At 38.2% G+C, this 22,536-nt stretch overlaps 1 protein-coding gene across 2 annotated transcripts in view; it reads left to right on the forward strand.

The window, feature by feature from the left end:
* The window catches only part of PRMT3 (protein arginine methyltransferase 3), a 70,694-nt gene extending 60,386 nt beyond the window's left edge, over positions 1–10,308 (forward strand). For both annotated transcript variants that reach the window (XM_068398319.1, XM_068398318.1), the window contains exon 16: positions 8,935–10,308. In XM_068398319.1, the coding sequence (XP_068254420.1) occupies positions 8,935–9,044 (110 nt within the window). In that variant the 3' untranslated portion in view covers positions 9,045–10,308. The remainder of the gene's footprint in view (positions 1–8,934) is intronic.
* The last annotated feature ends 12,228 nt before the right edge of the window (positions 10,309–22,536 follow it).

Raw genomic sequence — 22,536 nt, forward strand, 5'->3', positions numbered from 1 at the left:
ATAAAAAAAACTGAATGTTTTCATCTGTAACGATAACAGAATCAAGCCTTTACAAGCCAAAGGATGGGGCTTACAACTAATCCTCCCTCCTTTGCCATTCCTGCCGCAGCCTGTGCTAAGTGTGTGATGTTTGCAAATCCTCAGATTAAATGGGAGAGGTTTCATCTCGGTCCAAGGATCTGGAGAGTGAGGCAATAAAAGTTACACCTAATTAATACTTCTGATTTGCCACTGAATTTCAGCTTGATACGTAACTATGGTAGATAGCTTTGTATATAGTTTTAATGGATAATTCCCGTCCCGTTGATTTGGTTTAGAATTAATGTATGAGTGGAGGATAGTCTCTTACTATTCATGCATTCTGAAAAGCTAGTTTTCCTCCTCACAGACTGTGACGAGAGACTGGAAGCTGATGTACAATGAAGTAAAATAAAATAGCGTCAGCATGTTTGATATGCTTTAACTGCTTAGCATGCAGTAAAATTAAAGAAACTGGAGAAAGAAGCCAGATATTTTATTGCCAGAAAAACTGGGTTTTCTCAGACAAAAGAGTATTGTAGACTCGCTACAGAGTACAAGGCTTCACTTAGCAGCCCTTTTAATACCTTGAAAATGTCTTTATTTTGAAAATTGAAATTGAGATGCCAAAGCAGTATCTTTTTCTTATTAATGGTCCAAACATGAGTCTCTTCCTTTCATTGAAATATTCCTGCTAAGTTTCATAAACAAAAAATTATATACAGACTATCATCTCATTTGCTTGTCTCAAGCATTTACTAAGTAAATAAAATGCTTCCAAAAATTATTTTAAAGGGCCCACAGAATCTTTTCAGTAACAGTGCATTAAGCTAAAACCCAGATCTGTATGCAAGCAAATTCTATTAGCAATAAAACAGCATATTGTCAGCATTTGGTGTTCTTGATATTGCATTGCAGTGGAAATAAAACCTTGATTTGTTTTTCTGTGGTGCTAAAAGAGACTAGCACAGCAAAACTGAAGTAGAACTCACATGACTAAGCCTCTGTAAAATCCTTGATTATCTTTAATTCCCCAGTCTCCATAATTGGGTAGCTGTTTGTAAATTTACAAACTGAAAAATGTTAATTTGTCTACCTAGAGAGTTTTGTTAAAAGTAGAAAAAACAACACCGGCACAATTAATCTGTCTGAATGTTTTGATCTTATGCTGAAATACTTCAATATTGTGTATCCCAGTTGGATAATTTGGTTCCTAATGGAGATTTTACTGTCTGTTTTGCCTGTCTACAGCTGCAACATGGTGTCTGTAGAACACTGTCACTCGTTTACTTACGAGTGATATCTCCAAAATGGTGCTTGCTTTTAAATCTGGTAATTGTTAAAACTTTGATTTTTGAGGTCACACTAAATCTTGCATGTCTTATGCTGTATCTTTCAAAACCTGTGGTTTAAAATAATCCTGCTGACCTTCAGAAACATTTATATTTCAGGCACTAAATTGAGAGAATCTCTTCCTGTGGCTGTTATATTTCATTGAAAACTCAGATGGATTCCTTGTGCTGTTCTCTGTGGCCTCCTTTGCAAGTTCGGAGACTGCAAGGGGATATGGCTCATACAGCAACAACAGTCTAGTTTTCTCAGAATGTTGTCACAACTGTTGATACAGATTGGGACAAGGCTATACCATTTAGGATCTCTACTACAAAAAGTAGTGACTTAAGACTAGTTCTAGGTGAGTGAGTTTGGCTACTGCAGCTAACTTTTTGGAGGACCATGTATCTGGCCTTCACAGTTCCCTGTGGCAACTATTTCTGGTCCTTGAGCTATCTTGGGAATCTCGGTCACTTGAAGTGTGTGCACGTTATCTTAGGCAGCCATACAAGGCTGTCTTGGCTTACTCAGCTGGCTGCGTAGACTTCTTTGCAGCAGCCTAGTTCATAGTTTGTCTTGGGGAGTTGAACCATGCCAATTTGGTACAAAAAACTCTTCAGAGAATATACAAGGAATGTATATTCCTATGTATATTCCTGCATGCAAGGATAAGACAGAACTTCAACACAGTTTTGGAAAGAGGCTGAACAGTGATGGAACAGAAAGGAGCTGGTAAAAAGCTGCTTAGTTTATAAAAGTGACCAGCTGGTGGAAGAAGGGTGTCACAGATCAGGTGGATAATACCGAAAGGCAGTGATTACTGCTCAGTACAGAAACTGCTGGTAGGTTCTCATTGGGTTGGTGGTTCAGTGAGAGATGTGGCCAAATGGGAAGGTGGCAGTCTGTGTTCAGCTGCAGGTGCCTGCGGTTTAAGAAGATGAATGGGAGGATTAAGGATAAGTTGTTGAGTTTAAGGAAAATGCTCTTGGTTTCACCACAGCTGATTTGTCTCTTGTTGTTCTTCTTTGTTTTCAGAAGATACATAGTATATGGAAACTACTTTCCAGCCAACTCTTCCCCAGTAATGCTTTTGGGACTTGGTTTTTTTTTTTGAGTTGCTTGCTGGACCTCAGTGTTGCATAAGATAGTGGGTTCAGTTAGTCTAAACTGGAGTGGAGAACTAGATAATATTTAAATTGTCAGCCTCAAGCAAGGACAAGCTTATCGTGGAGAGCAGTGTCAAAGCTTACTGTTCTATAACTGTGAACGCACATATGACCACCACTTTAAAGCCTGTGCTTATTGCAGCGTAGGGGATTTGTAAAGGTATTTCTCACCAGCAGTTCATCTTTAGCCCAAATCCACTGCAGTTTTCTAGCAGCTCTCTTTGAAACAGTTCCAGTGAGATCTTTTGTAAGGTCCTTAAATTTTAGTGGAGGTCAAAATAAAGAATGCTTTGAGTACCATGTTGTTACTTGGCTCGCTGTTAGCTTCATAAAGCTCTTCCACAGGAAGAAAAGAAGGAAACCTGAAAGATGGTGATTGCTGGCTACCTTCAGTAACTCTTTCAATCTTTTTCATAATCAAAGAGGGAGGGGACACCAAGGTGTATTGAAAGGCAGGCTGGTTCTTCACATTGCAGGTTCATTGCCATGGATCATGTTGAGCTTTAAGTAGATATTATGGATATGTATGTAGGAGACTGCATGCACTCTTTGGGTTTGGTCAAATCCTTTCAGGTGAGTCAAGTTATAGTCTGGAAAATATGGGTTGTTGGGTGTGAACATCCTTAGTGATAGGGCTGTTGTAGCTCACAGACTGCAGGCTTGCCCTAGTATGATTATGTTGCAGAAACATAAGTGAAAGATACGATTGCTTACAGTTTCACGGAGGTAAAAGTCAGAACCAAAATTAATTGTCTTGAGTGTTCAGAGCACATGTGTAGGGTGTGCTGTAGAGCATGTAATCCGATGTGTATTATTTGGCAGTGGGTCAGTATGGACACAGGGATGCATTTTTTCCTGGGCTAGCAAGCTTGTGCAGCAGTTCTGCTGAGTGCTTTTGTTTTTCTCTTTTTGGGGACAGATTTCAGGACTCCCCAAGGGATAATAAAAATGCAGGAAGAGGATTGTAATGGATTCAGTTTTGTCCTAATCAAACTGCAATGGCACTGTGTGGTTCACTTGCATTCAGCTGAGCGTGATAAGAGCAAGGTGATGCAGCTGAGTCCCAGAGACAGCTTCCTCCAGGCAGCTCATACAACAGCCGAATGGTGGAAAAACATCAGTCATTTTCTATCTACATGACATTGATTAATTGTTCAGAACTGCCTTTCTGTTACTTGGTTGCGCTGCTGTTGTTTGCTTCGGCCCTCAGAAAAGGCTGTTTAGAAAGGCAGATTTAATGTGGTTACTGCAGAATAAATAGCTGAGAAAAATTGAATGCTTCATTTCATTAACTGCCTTTACAAACAGAATCTGAGGGTTCTGTTCTATGAAGTCAGCTATAATTTATGAAATTATATTTAGATTTTTACTGCTTTTATTGTATTGCTTTGTATTAATGTTCTAAATGGTAAGATTGCAGTATGGATTAATTTAAATAATGGAATTTTAGTCTCAGAGGCTCTTTAGTCTTAATAACTTTTAAAACATTTAGTATTATTGGAAGTTAAAATACATCAAATAATTGATTTTGCAGCAGTTCGGAAAATCTGTGTGTTCAAACTAGGTTAAACCTCCTAGCTGGAGAGAAGCTATAATGCCCTTTTGTCTTTACCTTGTCCTTCTACCTGGCAAATCTGTCGCTGTTTAAGTAATCTGTGAAACCATTTTCGCAATTCTTTGCAGATCAGGTTGTATTATGTCAGTCATGTGTGTCCTAGTAATAAAGCTGCACAGGAATTGAAGTGTAATCTCCAACTAACTGTTAAATTATCAAAAAAATACAAAATTATCAAAGAATACTTTTTAAATCTTTTGTACAGTGTTGATACCATGGTCATACTTGTTGAAAAGCTTTCTTTGATGTTTGTCCTGCAGCCTTTGACAAAATGTCCTACATTTATTATTTTTAATGTGGATCTCATGTCAGTTTGATACCAGACGGTTTAGCAACGGTTTAGCAAGAGTAGGCCTCAGAGTAGGCTCTAAAAGGCCTACTCTGTGTTACCTTTACACAGAATCAACTTTCCTGTCAGTAATTTTCCTTTCAGCTAGAAAACAGAGAATAACAGTATGTTCTGAAGCAAACTGCATGTTTTGTAGATAGAGTCTGCTTATGGGACTGATAACAGTGTTATAGTCGTCAATGATTCTTGCTTGCACTTAGTCTTAGAAAATCCATGGTCTCTGTTAAATTCCTTGCTAATTATAAAGAAGGGCCAAAGACAAACAGGACTGTGAAAAACAACTTTGTGATGTCTAAATTAACTTGATTCACAAACTCTGGCGCTGGAGGAGAGAGAAGTCCAGTGAGAACCAGAACAACATCTTCTCCTTGAGGCCACCTGCACTTGTCAACAAGAAGGCCTCAACCACACTTGCGCAGAAGCACAATTATGGGGGGATTGCAACCACTAGAGACCCTCAGGGACCACCCAAGATCCTTTCCCCAATTTAGTACGCATGTGCAAAGACAATTACATAATGTATTAGCATATGCATAAGTTTCTTGGAATAGGTGGACTTTTCTTGATATTATATGAATATTCATTTTTCTGTAATGTATATAATGAGTATGCTTTTGTTCCTAGGTGTGCATGCTAGGAGGAGAGATCCCCCATGCACCCAGCGCTGCAATAAACCAGTGTCAGCTTTCTAAACTATCATTTGGTTTAGAGAGTTTTCTTGGTTACTGTTTTCCGGTAACAAGTTTACTGTTTGTGGATGCAGCTGAGAAATGTGCTAAATGGAGAATTCTAAAAATCTTGCTGGATTTGAAACCGGCTTAGTTTTCAAATTGCAATTTGTTTTCATTTTTGCAATAAGAATATTGAATATTTCAGCTTTTTAACAGAACATAAACAATGGCTTTTAAAATCACAGTAAGTAATGAACAGCTAGGAAATACTTTGGATCCAGTGAGACAGAAAAGTAGTAACAGTGGATGTGGCTAGTGTGAGGGATGAAGATGAATGGGGCAAGGGAGGCCTAATGGAAGAGTAGCAGAGAACTGCTCTAGATCAAGATCAAGATCAAGATCATGCCCTCCTATAATGTGTTTAGTAGAATCATCTGCTTAGATGTAGTTCTTGTGGTTTTAAAATGATGGTATGAAGTGGCTCAGCGATGGGCTTCCTAAGTATTTACAAATATAACTTAAATTCTTAAATTGCAGGTCTTATTAAGGATTGAAAATAAATTGAGATTAGTTGTTTCTGGTAACTATGAGCAGCAGTCTTCATAAAAGCAGAGGGAAATTAAGAGAGATCCACTCAGTAAGCTCATTAAAAACAAGCCTAAAAAGCCTGTGTAGGTAATATTTCCTTGCAGTATGAGGCAACACCTATATTTGTGGATTTTTTTTCTTGAGATGTTAGAATATTCACTGAGTGTGTAGTTTTCTGAAGATAAAAAGCATGCAATGTGTCTGTTGGTCATCAAGCCAGAGCCAGGCTATCGGAACAGAATTTGTATTTCTAGAGCTTTAACAAGGCCATGTAAGTTGCATATAAGTTTGAGCTGTAAGCGACCTTTTGAGTATCTGACTGAAGGCCACCAAAGAAGACACCCTGATTCTTGTAGTCCCCCAATGTGTTGTAGAAGGTGAAGGTCCTCTGACCTCAAAATTAATCTCTTTCCAGGACACTTCATTTCAGATGAAATGAACCCTACCTTGAAAATGTTAATGCTGTTGGCTTAAAGTTTTGTTTTATTTTTTCTAACATTAATATAGTGTTATTTAAAAACTTCACACTTTTTTAGATTTAAAAACTAAATATACCTTCTGCCTCTCTGCAGTCCACGCCTTTAAATAAAATATAAAATACTAACCTGAAGGTATTTGGGTTCAGCTCCTGGGTTGTATCTTGAGCTCTTCTCAAAATTATGGTATAGCTGTTTTTCTATGTGACAAGTCTGAAATAGCTTCTGTGCTAATCTGAGTCTGAAGCAATCTCTGAAGCACAATGTACTAGAGGTAGTTATGTAGTTTAAAAACTATACAAATCTAGTAATTGTCACCTAAAGGGATGTTGATACCTTCTGACTTCAGGTCTTTAATCTAGATGCCAAAATCTGGAAGCCATTCTTCACATATACACACTTAAAATTGCTGTGCATATAAATATTTCAAGCATGGACATGTTTAAAAAGTAATCTTTTTGTACATGTGTAACACTATATATTCAGTCACATATGTCCATATCAACAAAGAAATTTGCATTTGCAAATAAGATTGCAGGTTGCTTCCACTTCTTTACCGCTTGATTATTTTTTTTCTCTTTCCATGAAACTAAAGACTTGAGGCTAAATTCTTCAAGTACTAGATTGACAACCACACTTAATAAATTTTGTAAATCTATTAACCTCTCTCCAATATTTAATGGCAATGATGTAGCCCACATGTCAATTGTATATGATTTAGGGGAATTTATGACACTCTACCCCATACCTGTGCTCTGCAGAGATCTGAAGGTTTTCTTTTTGGTACCTCCCTCCTTGCCAGTCAGGCACAGAAGTCTGGAAGAATCTTATGGCACTGCCCAGGGAATGTGGAGTTTGCTAGCATGTTGTTGGGATGTGGGATGAGGGCTGGGGGAAGCAGATGAAAGCTAATAAGAAAACTTAAGTTCTCTTTAATGTCCTTCTGTACTGTCTTCTCAGAAAATCTGTGCTTAATACTGGATAATATGAATATTGTTAATTAAAGTAGCTCCATAAGTATCTGGAAATCAAGAACCTTGTTGAAAGCTTGGTCTCTCAAAATTGCTTTTTAAATAAAGCTTTCAAGGAAGCAAATAGTAGACCCTATGACTAACCGGAATTAGCTATGGTTTTCAGTTTGTGTGACTTTTACATGATGGATACAAACTTGTAAGTCTTGTCTGGAATATATATAGTATGAGTCGGTTCCTGAAGCTCTTAATATCTCTAAATCTAGTCTTCTGGTATCTTCTTATTATAAGGATGTTAGATGCAGGGAAAAAAAAGAACGTTTGTGCATATAGAGAAATGATCTCATTGTCCTTTAGTTTAGTCCTGTATAAAGTTTCAGAATGCTGCATAGCTATAAAGGCCTTTCACATCTTATCCATTGAGTATGTTTTCATGACAGTAAAATGGACTGTTAGATCATGAAATTGGGCATACAGATCCACAAATAATCTGCTATCATGTGTGTGAAAAGTAAAACTTATTTTCTTAGTATACACAAGTTCTTAAGGTTTATATATACATATGTATATATATATACAGTATGCGCAGCAGGTTTAATTTTTCTCTTCATTTATTTCAGAATCTGAAAGTGCTTTTACAAGCTAGAACAGACCTTTGAATTCTATAAGGAATAAATGTGGAAAAACATGATGTGGTGTGGAACTGTAGCTGCTGTTGGGGTGGAACCAGGCTTAATCAGCACAGACTAGGACAAAATGTTAAATAGAAACATCATAGAATCATAGAACGTCCTGAGTTGGAAGGGACCCACAATCAAGGCCTGGAATTTCTGTAGGAGGAAAGCTTTTACTTTAAATTTAGTAACACTGAAAGCCAGAGTTGTGCCTCTCTACCTTGGGGAGATGTCTCAGCTTTTCTGTGTCAGAGCGTTCTTTCTGGTTTTAGCAGAAGCACATACGTGCCAAGTAGTGTGGTCAAGAAAGCCTGACAGTTTGTAAAGTAATACATTACCTAATTAGAGGTTAAATGAAGTGCAGTGCAAATAGACATCACATGGCATAAGCAGTAGGAAGTTCTGTGGTTACTTGATTTTACTCAAAGTTGATAGTAGTGATGCATTTAAATTAGGGAGCTCAGCAAAGGAATAACGCAGTATTGAATTTTATGGACTAGCGATTTCGCTTTTTTTATACTTTTGTGTTACTGCTAATTTTGTTGCTTACTTCATGGACAGAAATCTATGTTCAAGAATGTAAAGATGATGTATATTATTTCATGAGAATATTGATATTGTAAACTGGGGCGGGGAGAGGGGGAATAGTATGATGGCACTTAGTACCTGTTCAGCTGAGACTCGTATGTGCCTGGAGATGCTGGGTATTGATGTGTAGATCCAGCTCAACCACATATGGAGAGAGGTTAGTGTATCCAAGGAATACAGTGGTTTTCCTCAATCACAAGTAAAATAATTGGCATATCAGATCTTTGGGTGGGTCATCTGAGAAGTAAAGCATGAGACATAACTCAGCAACTCACTTGTTTGAACTGCAGTCAGTTTGACTTAACATTTGTTGTCAAGACCATTGCTTAAAGTTTTGAAAATGTAAAGGAAACCTTTGCAGATTTCTTTAATTCTGATCAACTGGGAACAGCTTCTCATGCAACATAAGGGTGTGTAATGTGTCTTTGCTTTTACTGTGCATGGTTCAGTAACATAAGCATAGTAATTTCCTTTTTACTTTTGCAGGAGAGGCCCTGAGAGGAAAGATAACAGTCCGCAAAAACAGAAAGGATCCACGGTCCCTCTTTATAACCCTCTCAGTGAAGGACTCACAGCAGACCTACAGCCTTCAGTGAAAATCCTGTGCATGTAACTTTGGGAAATGACAAATTTAAATGTTACATTTAACTGTTGATAACTGTTTCTAAATATCCAAAAATGGTAAACTCTTGGATTTTTGTATGTATGTGCACACACAAGAATATGAAAAGTTTACCTGGAATTGAGCGAGTACTGTTTGGATGCTTTTGCACTGGGATATGGAGACTGACGACAAAATCGGATTCTGCTGTGTTTCACATGATGTGGGGATGGAAAGGAAGATGGTTTTGAGTTATGTGAGACTTCTAGGTGAGAAAAATCAGATTGAAGACTTGCTGTGAGGAGCAATGAACATGATCTCTCAATATTGTTTTATTCTCCAACTGGCAAAATCCTTGTGTAATTTTTTTTAGGAAAGAAGCAGCTAAATCATGTGTCAGTGCACCTCACTAGTAGCTGGAAAATCCCAGTTGGAATAAGTTTGGAATTCCAACTGCAGAATTGAAGCAACAAAGACTTATTTTTATTACACTTCTATAATTAAAAAGTTGTATCACATTTCAGTTACATTTATCCAAATAAATGAACCAAGTGTGTTATATAATGCAGTTGCCCGTTTCCTTGTTTTCTATGTAATTGGAAAGTCTTCTGTCTGTCCAGTGATGGCTCAGCTGTGGCTACAGTTTTTTCTGTACTAGCCTGTTGCAGCATGGGTGGATGGAAGCATGTATTTTAGCAGCTTTAGGAGAAATACTGTGAACAAATAGCAGCAGTTGCTGCAACAGCGGGTTTGGTTTGGCTGCTTACAGAAACAGACATGAGCAATCAAGGATTGATGTGTGTGTTGTGATGTTTAAACACTTCAAACTGCAATAGGGGGAACTTAACATTTTTTTATTTAATTCTCGTTAAAACATGTTGCTCAGACTTCCAGGCTGGTACTGTGTCTGCAACAGGCTCTCCATAAAGGACAAGTAATCTGGGTTTGGTCCATATTCTTCGGGATTTCTTGAATTCCCCTTGAATGTGCTATATTGTACACATATATTTGTGTTGAAAGTGGTTTCAAAAATTGTTTCAAGAAGCAAAGGTGACAGTGTTTTGCTAGTGATCTCTGAGCTGCTGTTAGAATAAAGTTGGAACCCTTTTTTAAAGGACTAAGATGAGAAGGAAATTCTTTCCATTGGAATCTGCTCAACAAAGTTTAGGTAATTGTGTATTGTATGATGGGGTGAAATACTTACTCTTTTGCCTGTAACTAAATGTCCTGGTTTTGCAGGGATAAAATTTATAGAGTTACTTTTCTGTTACGTGTTGTTTCAGTTTGTGGCCAGCTGTGGTTTGGTGATCAAGGCTGTGATCAGTGAAAGCCAGGGCAGCTGCCCCAGGCTGACCCACAGGTGTGTTCTGTAACATTAATGTCAGGTTCACTATAAATGGGAAAGCTGCTGGGGAGGGGAGGTGTTTTTTTTTGCTCTGCTTTCCTCTCCATCTTTCTCCTTCTCCTCTCTTCTCAAGGGTTACTATCCCTGGAGGGACTTGCCACCACTGTATGAGCTAAGTATAATTTTGTGCCTTTTATATTAATATTAATATTCATATTGGTTTTCTTATTTTATTAAATCTGTTTAAATTTCAACCCACGAGTCTCCCTCCTTTTCCTAATTCCCTTTCTCAGCTGGAGAGGGGAGATTGAGTGATAGAACAACTGGTTATTGTTTAGCCCTGGGTGCAGGCTAAATGGAGACACTAAAGAAGGTTACCAGTGGTAATGCCAATTTGGCAGAAAAGTGGAAACTTTTATTCCAAAAGCTGAAATTCTGCAACGCAGCAGTTGGCTTCATGCAGTAAAGTGGACATTGAATAGGAAGTGGCAGTTCCTACAGTGCTTCTATATTTTCAACTGAAAACAGACTTGTGGATTTATATTTCATCTTGCACTTCTTTTATGCGAAATAAGTGGAAATTATGGAAATATGTTGTTTGCTAATTTGCATCCAAATAATTTCTTTGGGTTGGGGGGGGAGGTGGGGTGGGTGGGTTGGGGATTCTTCCCTGTGTGAAAACTATTGAATCACCATTAAATGTCCTGATTAATATCTAGATGTTCAAGAGCTCAGCTCATATATGTAGCTTAATAGGAATGCTCAGGTACTGAGCACCTAGTCTGGTTAACTCATTTTAGTGGTCTAAATGTGGGCTTGACCACCCATATTGACACCTTGGCTATTATGTTCACTTAGGAATAGGTGTGAATTCATTGCTCATACTGATTTTTAGATCCCTCAATTTTATGCAAGTGGGACTGCACACAGTTTATAAATTCTACATATTTTCAGAATTTTATTTTCAGGATAGGCTTTACTATAAAAACTCAATAACAAATGAGACAATTGTACCTAAAAAAGAATCAAAGATGCGAGATTTATTTCACAGTGGTATCTGACGAGTATGAACACTGCAGTGATACAGTTGATATGTCTCTGATCTGCTAACATTTTTCTAGCTTGGGGAAGTATATTCCTTTTGAAAATCCATTGATTATCTTTGATTGTTAAAATACTTGAGCCTGGTTATCTGAAACTAAAGACTGTTCAATTCTGTATCAAAATTGACCTTGTAGATGAAATGCCAGGAGTTGGCATTGGACTGATTAATGGAGTTTGTGACAGTTATCAGTATTGGACAGTAAATATGCAGGCGAGGGGATGGACTGCTAATTTTGTCCTTTGCCAAAAGATGCTGTAGAAATACAGGATATTGGCAGACTAAGCCAAATTCTTGTACTATGGCAAGCAGAAGTTGGAAGAATCTGCATCTGATTTTGATCCTCTGAGATGTAGTTGACTGTAGGAGCTTCACACGTTTTTAGTGTGACCGATACTTTGAGATACTGGTGTTGGAGTAGATGATCTTGAGGTCCCTTCCAACTTCAGTTTTTCAATACTTTTGCAGATTTTGTAGAAATGCAGATTATATTTTTGTATAAATCTTCACATAGAAGGCAAGAAAGGAAGAAAAAGAATGCAAAGACCTATACAGAGTTTGTGTAGCCTTCAGTAACAGGGGACTATAAATGAAAAAATAGTTGAAAGTGTAAGAGAAGAAAGGAAATGCTAACTATTATTAAAAAAAAAAAAAAACAAACACAAAAACAAACAAACAAAAACAAAACAAAAAAAACACAAAAAAAACACAAAAAAAAACAAAACAACAAACTGCATCAAGAAGAGAGGATTTGGTATCATTTAACGAGAACAAAAATGTCCTGAAAAGACCTGAATTAATATAAAGCCTGAGGATAGTCATTTGATAAAGGCATTGGAGTTTCAAAGAACTTTAAATACACGAGTGGGGAATTGATCTAGTAGCCAGTGCCACACAGTGTCCTGTGGAAATAGCCCATCAGTTATAAGTTGCTTTTCTCAACCTAGCAGTTGAATAATACAGGATTCATCTGACAGCACAATCAGTTATTTAAGTTTCCTAATTGTAATTCTGAGAATTAAATATTGTAGGAAATGTGATCAATAAATGCTCTTTTAAAGGGACTCTAATGATTGAATCAGAGGCAGAAAAGTGGAAAGTAACTGCTTTGTGTAGAAATACCCCTGAATTTGTCCAGTGAGAGAGAGAATACTTCATGCAAAATGTGATCCTTTATTCTAAGGCATGTGGTCAGTGTGGCCAAAGGTGCAAATAATCTGTAACTGAATTTTTTAAAAATAAATAAAATACCATGACAATGGCTGGCAATGGGAAGTTGTGCATTCTGCATAGTTCATGAGAACATTTCCTTCTCCGGGTGGTGGTAACAACTTGTCTTCCACAGCCTCTGCTGCCTGCAGATTCCAAGTCAAGTCATCAAGGACTTGTGCAGACACTTGATGTCTGACCTGTTTGATGCAATAGCTACAGCTCATTGCTGTGGAAACGCAAACAGTATTGTCCTTATCTTGGGTATTTCCTTCCTAGAGAGGGTGGTGAGAATCATGCAGATTTATCTGTGTTGGGTGTTCGTAGTCTCTGTGTGTCAGTGCTGGTCAGAGGTGCTGCTGAGTCATGTTGATAAGCACAGGCAGACTTTTACTTCATCCCACACGTTTCCAGCCCTTCTGCTAACCTGTCTGCAACTTCTGTTGCTCTTTGACCTGGAGTTACAATACCCTCATCCACTTCTGTACTGCCAAGGACATTTGCTCCCTACAAATCCTCTTTAAATTCCTTTTACAAGATGATGATACAGCCCAGTTGTAGCTGTAGAAAGAGCCATTTGTCAGTCATTCATGTATGGATTTTTTTAGTACTTTTTAACAGCCATAGTTTCAGACCTAGATTTATTACTTTACCATGTGCTTCTGTATTCAGAAAAGAAAGAAGTAAATTGTAGAGAGCCTGAATTTCACTTATTGCCTGACAGTACATGTCTGTTATACCAGCTGATATAAAATGAGTTGGTCTGCCTCACAGTATTTATCCTCTTAGTAGCAACTCCTGATGTGACAAAATCTTTTTTGTCCTGACTAAATATCAAATTGGTATATCCTATGGGTTAGATCTCGCTAGCTTTGAAATTCAAATTTGACATGTATTTACCTCCCTCTCTTTCTTTGAGACCTGTGTCCTCCTGTCTCTTCTTTTCCCTCTCCTTCCTGCGTGCTGGTAGGTACACACACAGTTTTTCTTGCAGGCAGCAGACCCCGCTGGTGGTGGGCTGCTGTCCTGTTCACACCACTCATTCTTCTGGTGTTTCTTCTCTGACATGATAATGCAGAGCTGTTTGCTGTTGGCTCCATTTCAGAGCATGTCTCCCTTGTCGCTGGTCTTTGCGGGTTTTTTTGTTGGTTTTTGTTTTGTTTGAACAACTGATGTGCCCTGACAGCATTCCCTTATTTCTCATGACTGGAGCTTCCTGTTATCTGAAGGCTCTCACTCATCTGTGCCCAGTCCTAGACTGCTCCTCTTCTCCCTGCTCCTTCTCTCGTTCTGAATGTTAAATGTGCAGATTATTCTTGAGAGGTGCAACAAGCTGTGTACAAGGGTAAGCTTTGCTTCAGCAATCAGCCCTGCCCAGACTGTGCTTGACGTGCAGGCATGGCAGGAACGGGGTGCAGATGCAATAAGACAGGTACAGACGAAGGGTTGTTACAGGCCTTAAAATGCATGAGTTAGTAGTTGTTGCTAATGGAGAACTGCTAAAGCACACTAAAAAATCTGATACAGTCTATGATGCATATCTAGGAGGATATCAAGAAAAAATAAATACAAAGATTGGTAATTTCAGGCCAATGGTCAGATGTACGAAGTAATATGAAACGACATTATGATACCTTGCTTAAGGTGTGTGATTTCATGTGCATAAAGAAAAAAGCCTTTTCTTTGGCATCAGCAATATTTAGGACCCTTAATTCACTTTATAGGTTCATTTTGTGAAACTTGCACACAGTGAAGGGCAAACAAATACATGGTGGTAACAGCGTGTCTGTTTTCCAAATAGAAGTTTGCGTGCCCCAAATTGTATGTGGCAACTATACATTTAATGGGAAAGATTCTTCATTTGCAAAACCAAGGAACCTGCGTGGTAGGTACTAGCAGTGTCATGGAAGTGTGTATACATGTATGTCTCCAGTATTTATACACCCATATGTGCTCCTACACACACCCATACGGGAGGCATACTGAAATTTTCCAGTTTGCACCATGCATTTCCGAAATACAATACACTAATGATACTGTTTATAAATGCATGTTGTATTCACTGAATATTTTGTAGTTAAACTAATTTTTTTTATAAAAATATACTTGTAGATTAATTACTATGATTGTGATCCTATTGAATTATCTTTAATATCCCATAATTATTTCTATACTTGATTGAATGGGAAATCATTTAGAAAAGTGCTGGTTTGGCTATAAAAGATTTTTTTATTATTATTTGGGAAAGTATGTTTTTGTCGTGCTTAATGAACTCTGGGAGTTTTGAAGAACATGGAATGTACAGGAGTTTTTAATGTTTAATCCAGTAGTTAACCTTTTTTACAAGGAATATTCTCAATTATCAATCTTTATTCATGCTTAAGTGTAATTTACATTATACTTAGCCCAAGGCCAGAGGTGTTAAGATTGAGTAGTGATTCATAAAAGTTCTTTAACATTCAAATAAAACTGAAGGTTGGCCTGCCTGCTCCTGCTTGCAAATCTGTGCCCAAAGTCTGTGTACTTGAAGATAAATAACCCCACCTGAAAGGAGTATGGATGCTCACAGCTCCACTTCTTATTTAGATGCTAAACTACAGGGGTTTCCCCTTTTTATGATCTGTTGCTTATTTAATCTTTGTTGTCTTCTGCAGTGCTTTTAAATGTGTAGCTAGCTAAGCTGTAAAACTGTCTTCCTGGTTCTACCCATCAGGGAGCAGGTAAGCAAGAAAGACAAACTTGGAAGCTCCTGGTCCTTCATTACTGAATGTCTCCTCAGTGTGCATCGTGCTGGGGTCTCTAATAGGATTTTTCTGTGTGCGCCTTAGTTTGACCATTTAAGTTCTGTCCTATGGGGTGTGCTATAATGAGATAGATCCAGCTTCTGTGATCCAGATAAAAGCAAAGACTCAGCTTCAAATAGATCAAGCTCTACAGAGGATTCGGAAAGATTGTTTGGAAGATACAGCTGCTAACTATAGCTAAGTTAAACTGCTAAAAAAGTTAGGCAGCTAGTAAGTTTTTTTAAGACTGTTTTCTTTCAAGGGTGTTTGTTACCTGTTTAATGGTGCCTGAAGTTCCCTGTAGTAATGACTCTAAACATTTTCTGTCCCTGGTTTAAATTGTTTGAAGAAAAAATTACAGAAGTGTATATTCACCAAGGTTAGTAGGGTGTCACAGCCTAGCTATGACTGACTTTCTGGAGGAAGTAGGAAGAGCCCACAGCCTTACTGGAAGGGCAGCTGGAAGATCAACAGTTGAAACTAAAGGCTTATATGAAGACTAAAGTGATGATTCTTCTATTTTTAGAAACCAGGTTTGGGGCTACAGTTTGCTACTGCTTTTACAACATTTATTAACTATATAATAACAGCATTTCAAAGGCAACCAAAAATAAAATCATCTCCTGGTCATCTGTCTTAATATACAATCTTTGAAAGAAATGCCAAAAAGATTTTATGTGCTGCTGTTCATACAGGCATTGGCAGATGTTAACAGTGGTGAAAGTGATCTCCTGTATTGTATTACATGAAAAGGCAAGGGAAAACGTAGGGAAAAGCTAGCGTTTATGTTATGACCACTGCAGAGAAGTTTGCAGAAGGGTTTATGTGATTAAGGAGGTTTAAAAAGCAGTCAGTTTGAGTTACATTTATGTAGCTGGACTGGAACCTGAAGGTGGTTCAGTAAAAGAGTTTAAACACATACTGTTTGATATATTATTTGACTTGTATAAAATTCATAGGTAGGTAATTTAACTTCACAGTTAAAAGCAGTATTTTTAACGGTATTGTTGAGCAGAAAAGACAGAAGGGGCAAGGAGAAGACTTACTGCTAGTGAGGTTCTGTGCACATAGAAATTAAGTTTTGTTAATAGGATATTTCAAAAGCTTGTGCTTTCTCGGTACATGAATCTGTAAGTAAGTCTGTTCCCTGATGTCTACCAACTGGTTCTGAATTTTTATCTACTTTGCTGATTCTTCTATATCAAAATAGTGACAAACTTCATTTATATCCCTTTCTAAATGGCAAGAGTGTTACTCAGTTTCTTTGACTTACTAATGCCTCTAGGTTCCAGCACTCTCTGGACTCCTCCATGATAAATGAAAAAGACTCGCCCCATGGAAAAACTGTACCACGAAACAGTCAACTTAGAGATTTATAACGTTTCTATTGCTGTTCCTGTAACAATTAGCCAAAGTAAAATAAAAGACTCTTAATGACAGCAATAACAAATTAAAGAGGAATAAAGCTTACTCAACATGTTAATTCTATTTTCCACTTGGGTACTACTCAAAACATCAATGGAAACAGAGTGAGAGCAAATATGTCCCATGGAAAACAACCAAACTGAAGTTATCCTTTCACAAGTGAGAGCTACAACCAAATAAAATTATTCTCCTTGGATTCAATTGGCAGATGCTACAATAGTCCTGCTTTACATGGTGATTGAGAGGCTTTTCAAATTTTTTTTTCTTCCAAAGAGAGTCAGGCAAGGCTGGGGATGCCCATTTTCTTGTGGCTTTTTTCTTGCCATTCTAGCATCTTGAGGCATGTTATGGTCTATACACAATAAGGGATAGATTTTTCCAAAGTGATTTGCATTCGTTGGGAGAGATCACATCTGTACACAACAGTGATGTCCAGTGAGTAACAAGGATGTGGGTGATTCAAGTATTTAGAAGATACCCACGTTTGGGAAAAGTCCACTGGTGAAAACCCATCTCATGGACATAATGCCATATTATACCAGATCATAATCTGCGCTATGTATGCTCCTCTCAGTATCATCACACCTGGCTTAGATTTTTTTCCACTTTAGCAGGTGATATTCACAGTATCTATTTAATGACCTAGATTTAAAAAAAAATAAAAACCTGTAAAATTGACACAGTTCATCCAGTACTATCCAAACAAATTAATACACAGTTGCTTAGCTCTTTAATACCCTCACTCCCCAGTACTGCTGTTTGCAGTAGTTTTCATTAAAAAGTCAATATTGCTAAGAATTACCAACTTTTACTGCATTATATTTCCCTGAGCATTGCGCCCTTCCTGTATGAAAGAAGGAGCTCTAGGGTGGCAGGAGAGAAAGGTGAGCTGGTGGGAGACACGCTGGAGAGCTACAAGTCCTGGGTGGCACGTACCACACAGAGGGCTCCCTCAAAGGAGCGTTGATCCAGTTTGGGTAATGATCGTTTAGGTAATTAAGCCTGAAATACAAGTAGGATTCAGTAAGTAGAATTGAACTTTGATTAAACCTTCTGATGGGTTATGCAAAGAGAAAAGAGCACTGAAGAGAGGGAATTTCTTAATAATATTGACTTCTGTCACAACACTGGACATTCTTGAAACAAAATCTACTCAGCTGGAAAATTGGATGTGAGGAGGAGGACTTCTCTGCAACTCAGATGTTACAGCTGCGTTATTCTGCTTGCTTGTGAATTAATACAAAGCCTTACACTAAGAGAAGGCAGTAGGAAACACAAGTCTCTTGCCTTGTGTTAATATGTGTATTGATGTTAATTTTGGAAGCATTGTGTGTTTAGAGCATTCACAGCTGTTATATCTACATAGACCCCAAAATAGTTCTAGCTTAGAGAATAACAGATATTATGCAGTGACCCTAGAGATAGAAATAATGCTCTTGCAATTGGTTTGCATGTGATTTTGACCCCCTTTGTGGTACCACGTGGCAATGGTCCTGGACTATGCAAACTAGCTGGAGATGAGTGGCACCAATCTTTTTTACTTGTCTCCTAGAGCAAACCAACATCTCTTGCAAACGACAGCAAAGAGCAGCAGGGAACACGCGGCCATGTGAGGGAAATGGAAGGAGGGTGGTTTAGTGGAAATACACACATGCCAAGGAAGGTTAATGCTGTCAGAAATAGAGGATGTTGAGGGAAAATTGGCAAGTTCCTTCTTTAACTATCAAACCATTCAGCTGTGATCGAAATTTTCTGAAGTGACTAGTGATTTTAATTGTTTTTTATTGCTCTGCTGAAACAGATTTTTTTTTTCAAAAGTTTGTCCTTGTGCAAAGCCTAAGTGAAGGTCCCTTTGTAGTGTCTTAAGTGAAAGATAATTTAAGATTGTTTTCTCTAAAACAGAATTCCTGAATATTATTTCTTCATAATAACTCAGTCTGTGTTTTAATATTTTAAAGGTGTCATGCTTTTTCTCATTGTCCTATATTAAAAAAAAAAAACAAACAAACACGGGCAGGGTGACAGGAGCTACAAGGGTGGTATTAGTCTCATTTTTTCATGGCTTTTAGATCGCATTTTAATCCATGATTTTGGTCAACTCTTAAGTTAAAACCTAGGTGCAACATCTGGCTAAGGAATATACACCATGGAGTTAGGGTTGTGCTTCAGCCCATCCCGTAATGGAATTTCATGTTTTTCACACACAAGGATTTTTTTTTAATCAAGTGTTTCATGCCTGACTTATTCATCTATATGACAGTTAATTATTTTTGAAGTAATTGAGACATTATTGAAGTAAGTGGGCAAGAGAGCTGTCAACAGGAAAACCTTGGCGAAATCAACACCGTAAGATGATCTTGTAGTCGGCTTTTGTAGCTGCCATTTGACAGCTTTATGTCAGTCAGTGGAATAAGCAGGCAATGGCTGAGCTGTTACGACAGTCTCACCATTTCTCTGTGCACCTGAATTTATTTCTAGCAAGAAATTGTCTTGAGATGGTAAAAGGCATTTGATAAACTTACAGGGGAGTTTAATGGGTTTTTAATAAAATACTATGCTTTCATGTGCCTGCCAGAACATGGTGGTTTTTCCTGAGTTCTGCCATCACTCCTCTGGGACCACTCTGTGCTCGAATGTTTTCAATAGCTTCACATGTTGGTACATCTTGCTGTAACACTGCGAGCAAAATGGAAGCCATTCCCATTAGTCGATATGCCTGGTTAATATATTATCAGTACTGTAAACCTTGTTTTCAGTAGGTCATTGCTAGTCAATCTGTTTTTCAGCGAATTCTGTTATTGCCAGCCGTGTTTTAGTTTAAAACGCTGGAGTGTACCAATCCTTTGGAAGAGGACAAATACATATTTTGAAATTGCTTTCCCCATCTGCCTTCACTCTGTTTGATAAGTGCAGCTTTCATTATTTGGGGGAGGAGGGGAAGTGGTCCAGAGTCAAACTGTTTGATTTGTTTACTTGACATTTACTATGCATATACTAACAATACTTAACCAGTCTGTTTGAAAAGGTGTTGGTGTGGAGAACCAGAGAGGGTGGGGGACTAGGTAGGTCTATCATGTGCTTTTTTGCATAAAATATTTTAAATACAGTCTCCAGAGTGTCTCACCTCTACCTGCTGTTCTTTGGCTTCCATAAAGAATAACATCTTAGATGGAGTCAGCCAAGTGTAATTTGCCTTTTCTCTAGAACTGAAGCTGAACTAAGGAAAGGGGTGTACAAGACTAGCTGATAACAAGAGTGTAGATGGTAGGGAAAGTTATTAAGAGGCAATAAAATACCTACCTGGAACTTGGTATAGTAATTATCTCAGCTTAGAACTCTGTATGGTTTAAGAAAACATCACCAGATCCTTTTATGTTTTCCTGTACTTCGCAGAAGCCTCTGCAAGTCTCATTTCTTTCTCCTCTTCACTCCCTGCCAGCCTGTTGCAGGTTACACTGCGAAGCTATTTTTCATGCTCAGTAGCATGGAAACAGAAGGGAGAGTGTGAGCTATCACCTGGAGGATTTTTAGGGGGGGTTACACGTCGATGTGACAAAGGACCAGCTGTGGATTGTGCAGATGACACTTCATCTTTTTGTAGTGCATCCTCAGGACTGTGGTTTGCCCTAGCTTGCTTCCCTCTGGTTGTCTGGGCTTTGAAAGGGATATAAAAACTTGCCATAGGTGTTAATAGTATTCTGGCTCCACGTATAAGCTTTCTAGGCGCAGTATGTTTGGTGGTAATCACACCAAAAATAAATATTGAGCATGTATATACCCCTCGTTCTCTTGTCGGGGACTGTCCAAGGGGAAGCCACATGTCAGGTCCACTTCCCTGTTGTAACTAAATCTGAGTTTTGCAGCAGTTCTTGATGATCTTGCTAGGCTACAAATCAAATTAAGAGATCCTGTCTCAGCCCTGTTTGAACACTGCTGACTGTTAGCTGATATCATGAGCTGCTGGAAGTTTCCAGATCATCTCTGCAGAAGAAACAGTTCTGCCTTGCAGGTCTTTTTGCTGTTCCTCCTTGGACTGTACATTAATTTCCAGTCTAGTTTTGGTTTATTTTTTGGGTTTGTTTTTTTTTTCCCCCTATATCTGACACATGCTCCCAAATTGTATTTGTCTTGATCAAAATTACATTGAAATATGTGGTTTTGTGCTCCTTTGCTTTCTTTGGGGGTTCTTTGCTTTTCCTCAGGATCAAGGCTGTGTGATAGCTGGAATTGCCTCTCTCTCTGCTACAGACCAAGCAGACTTGTTTCTTTATGTCTGAAGTGAAACCACTAATAATTGTCAGTCCCAGCAGGAAGTCGGAGAAAGGACATCTGGCCAAGCTCTGTGAAATTTTCCAGGTTAAGGTCTCCAGACATCAAAATCAATTTAATTTGTCTGTCTAAATGTTATTGCTCAAAGTTGAGTAATGATGTGTTGCTCGAAGATGAACAAATTGGGCGAAGAGGCAGGAGCCATCCTCTAGATCAAAGATGTCTCTGTGTCATCTGTTTTGTAACAATTCCTATAAAGTAATGACTGCTGCTCTGAAAAATTTCCTCTGACACGGGAGAGATGAGAATACTGACACTGCAGTAATTGGTTTGTCCAGGTGGATGTATTGCATACATCGGTGCAGGTATAAGCTGTCTTTGGTGTTTGACCATATAGCTCACCATACCATGCAAGACCCTAGGCTGAATGGCCCTGTGGCCGTTTCCTCTTCGGGGACGGGAATGGTGACAGCGTGAGTGAGCCAGCCCACCTCCTCTGCTCACCTGGCCAAATCCCACACCCATGGTGAGGTGGCAGAACTGAAAAGCAAATATTTCCACTGTCTTGGAAGAGACAAAAAGTCTCTTCCAAGCATATCATCTTACTAAATATGTCGTTTCTGTCCATTTGCCCAGTTACAGCTAAGGGGGCATGTGTTTATGATTTGAGAGACATTATTGTCACAATGTAGGAGATGCAGGTATGTGATTTATATGTTTTCCTCTGTTTTGTTTTTTTTTTTTTATTAATTTGAGGAGAACTGAGGGGTCAGTCTCAAAGTAGCAGAGCAAAACACTTCAAGCAAAAAAAAAAAAAAAAAGTAAAAAAAGATGGGGAAAAAAAATGCTTCGTAGTGTCACTCGATGAACCACTATACTTGAAGCCTGTAATCCAAAAAGCTGCAATTCTGCAGTAAGGATATCTGGAGATGCTTAGATGCTAAGTTTAAACATAACATATCTCCCATCAAAATAATTGGAAGTTTGGACTGAAATATCAAAACTACTTTGAAAATTATTATGTATAAACATTTCTGTTTATGAATATTTATTATTGTCTTTCACAAGTAATATGATTCTTTTGCTTTTCCAGCATAAGTGAAGTGGAAAACACATACGCAGAGGTACATGAAAGACAAAATCAATCACCATATTGCACACCAAGCCAGTGGTGCCAGTCACACACATGGCACCGAGCAAGATTCTTCTACCTTTAGAACAAAATCTCCAGAAAAAGTAAACCTCATAAGATATAATTATAGTAAAATGGAGAGTGCAATAATGAGGGCAACCATATTGTTAAAATAGGAGAATTAAGCTTCAAATGCGTGCAATTTGAGTTATATTTTAATAT

Source organism: Nyctibius grandis, chromosome 4, assembly GCF_013368605.1.
Source record: "Nyctibius grandis isolate bNycGra1 chromosome 4, bNycGra1.pri, whole genome shotgun sequence".
Classification (NCBI taxonomy): Eukaryota; Metazoa; Chordata; class Aves; order Nyctibiiformes; family Nyctibiidae; genus Nyctibius; species Nyctibius grandis.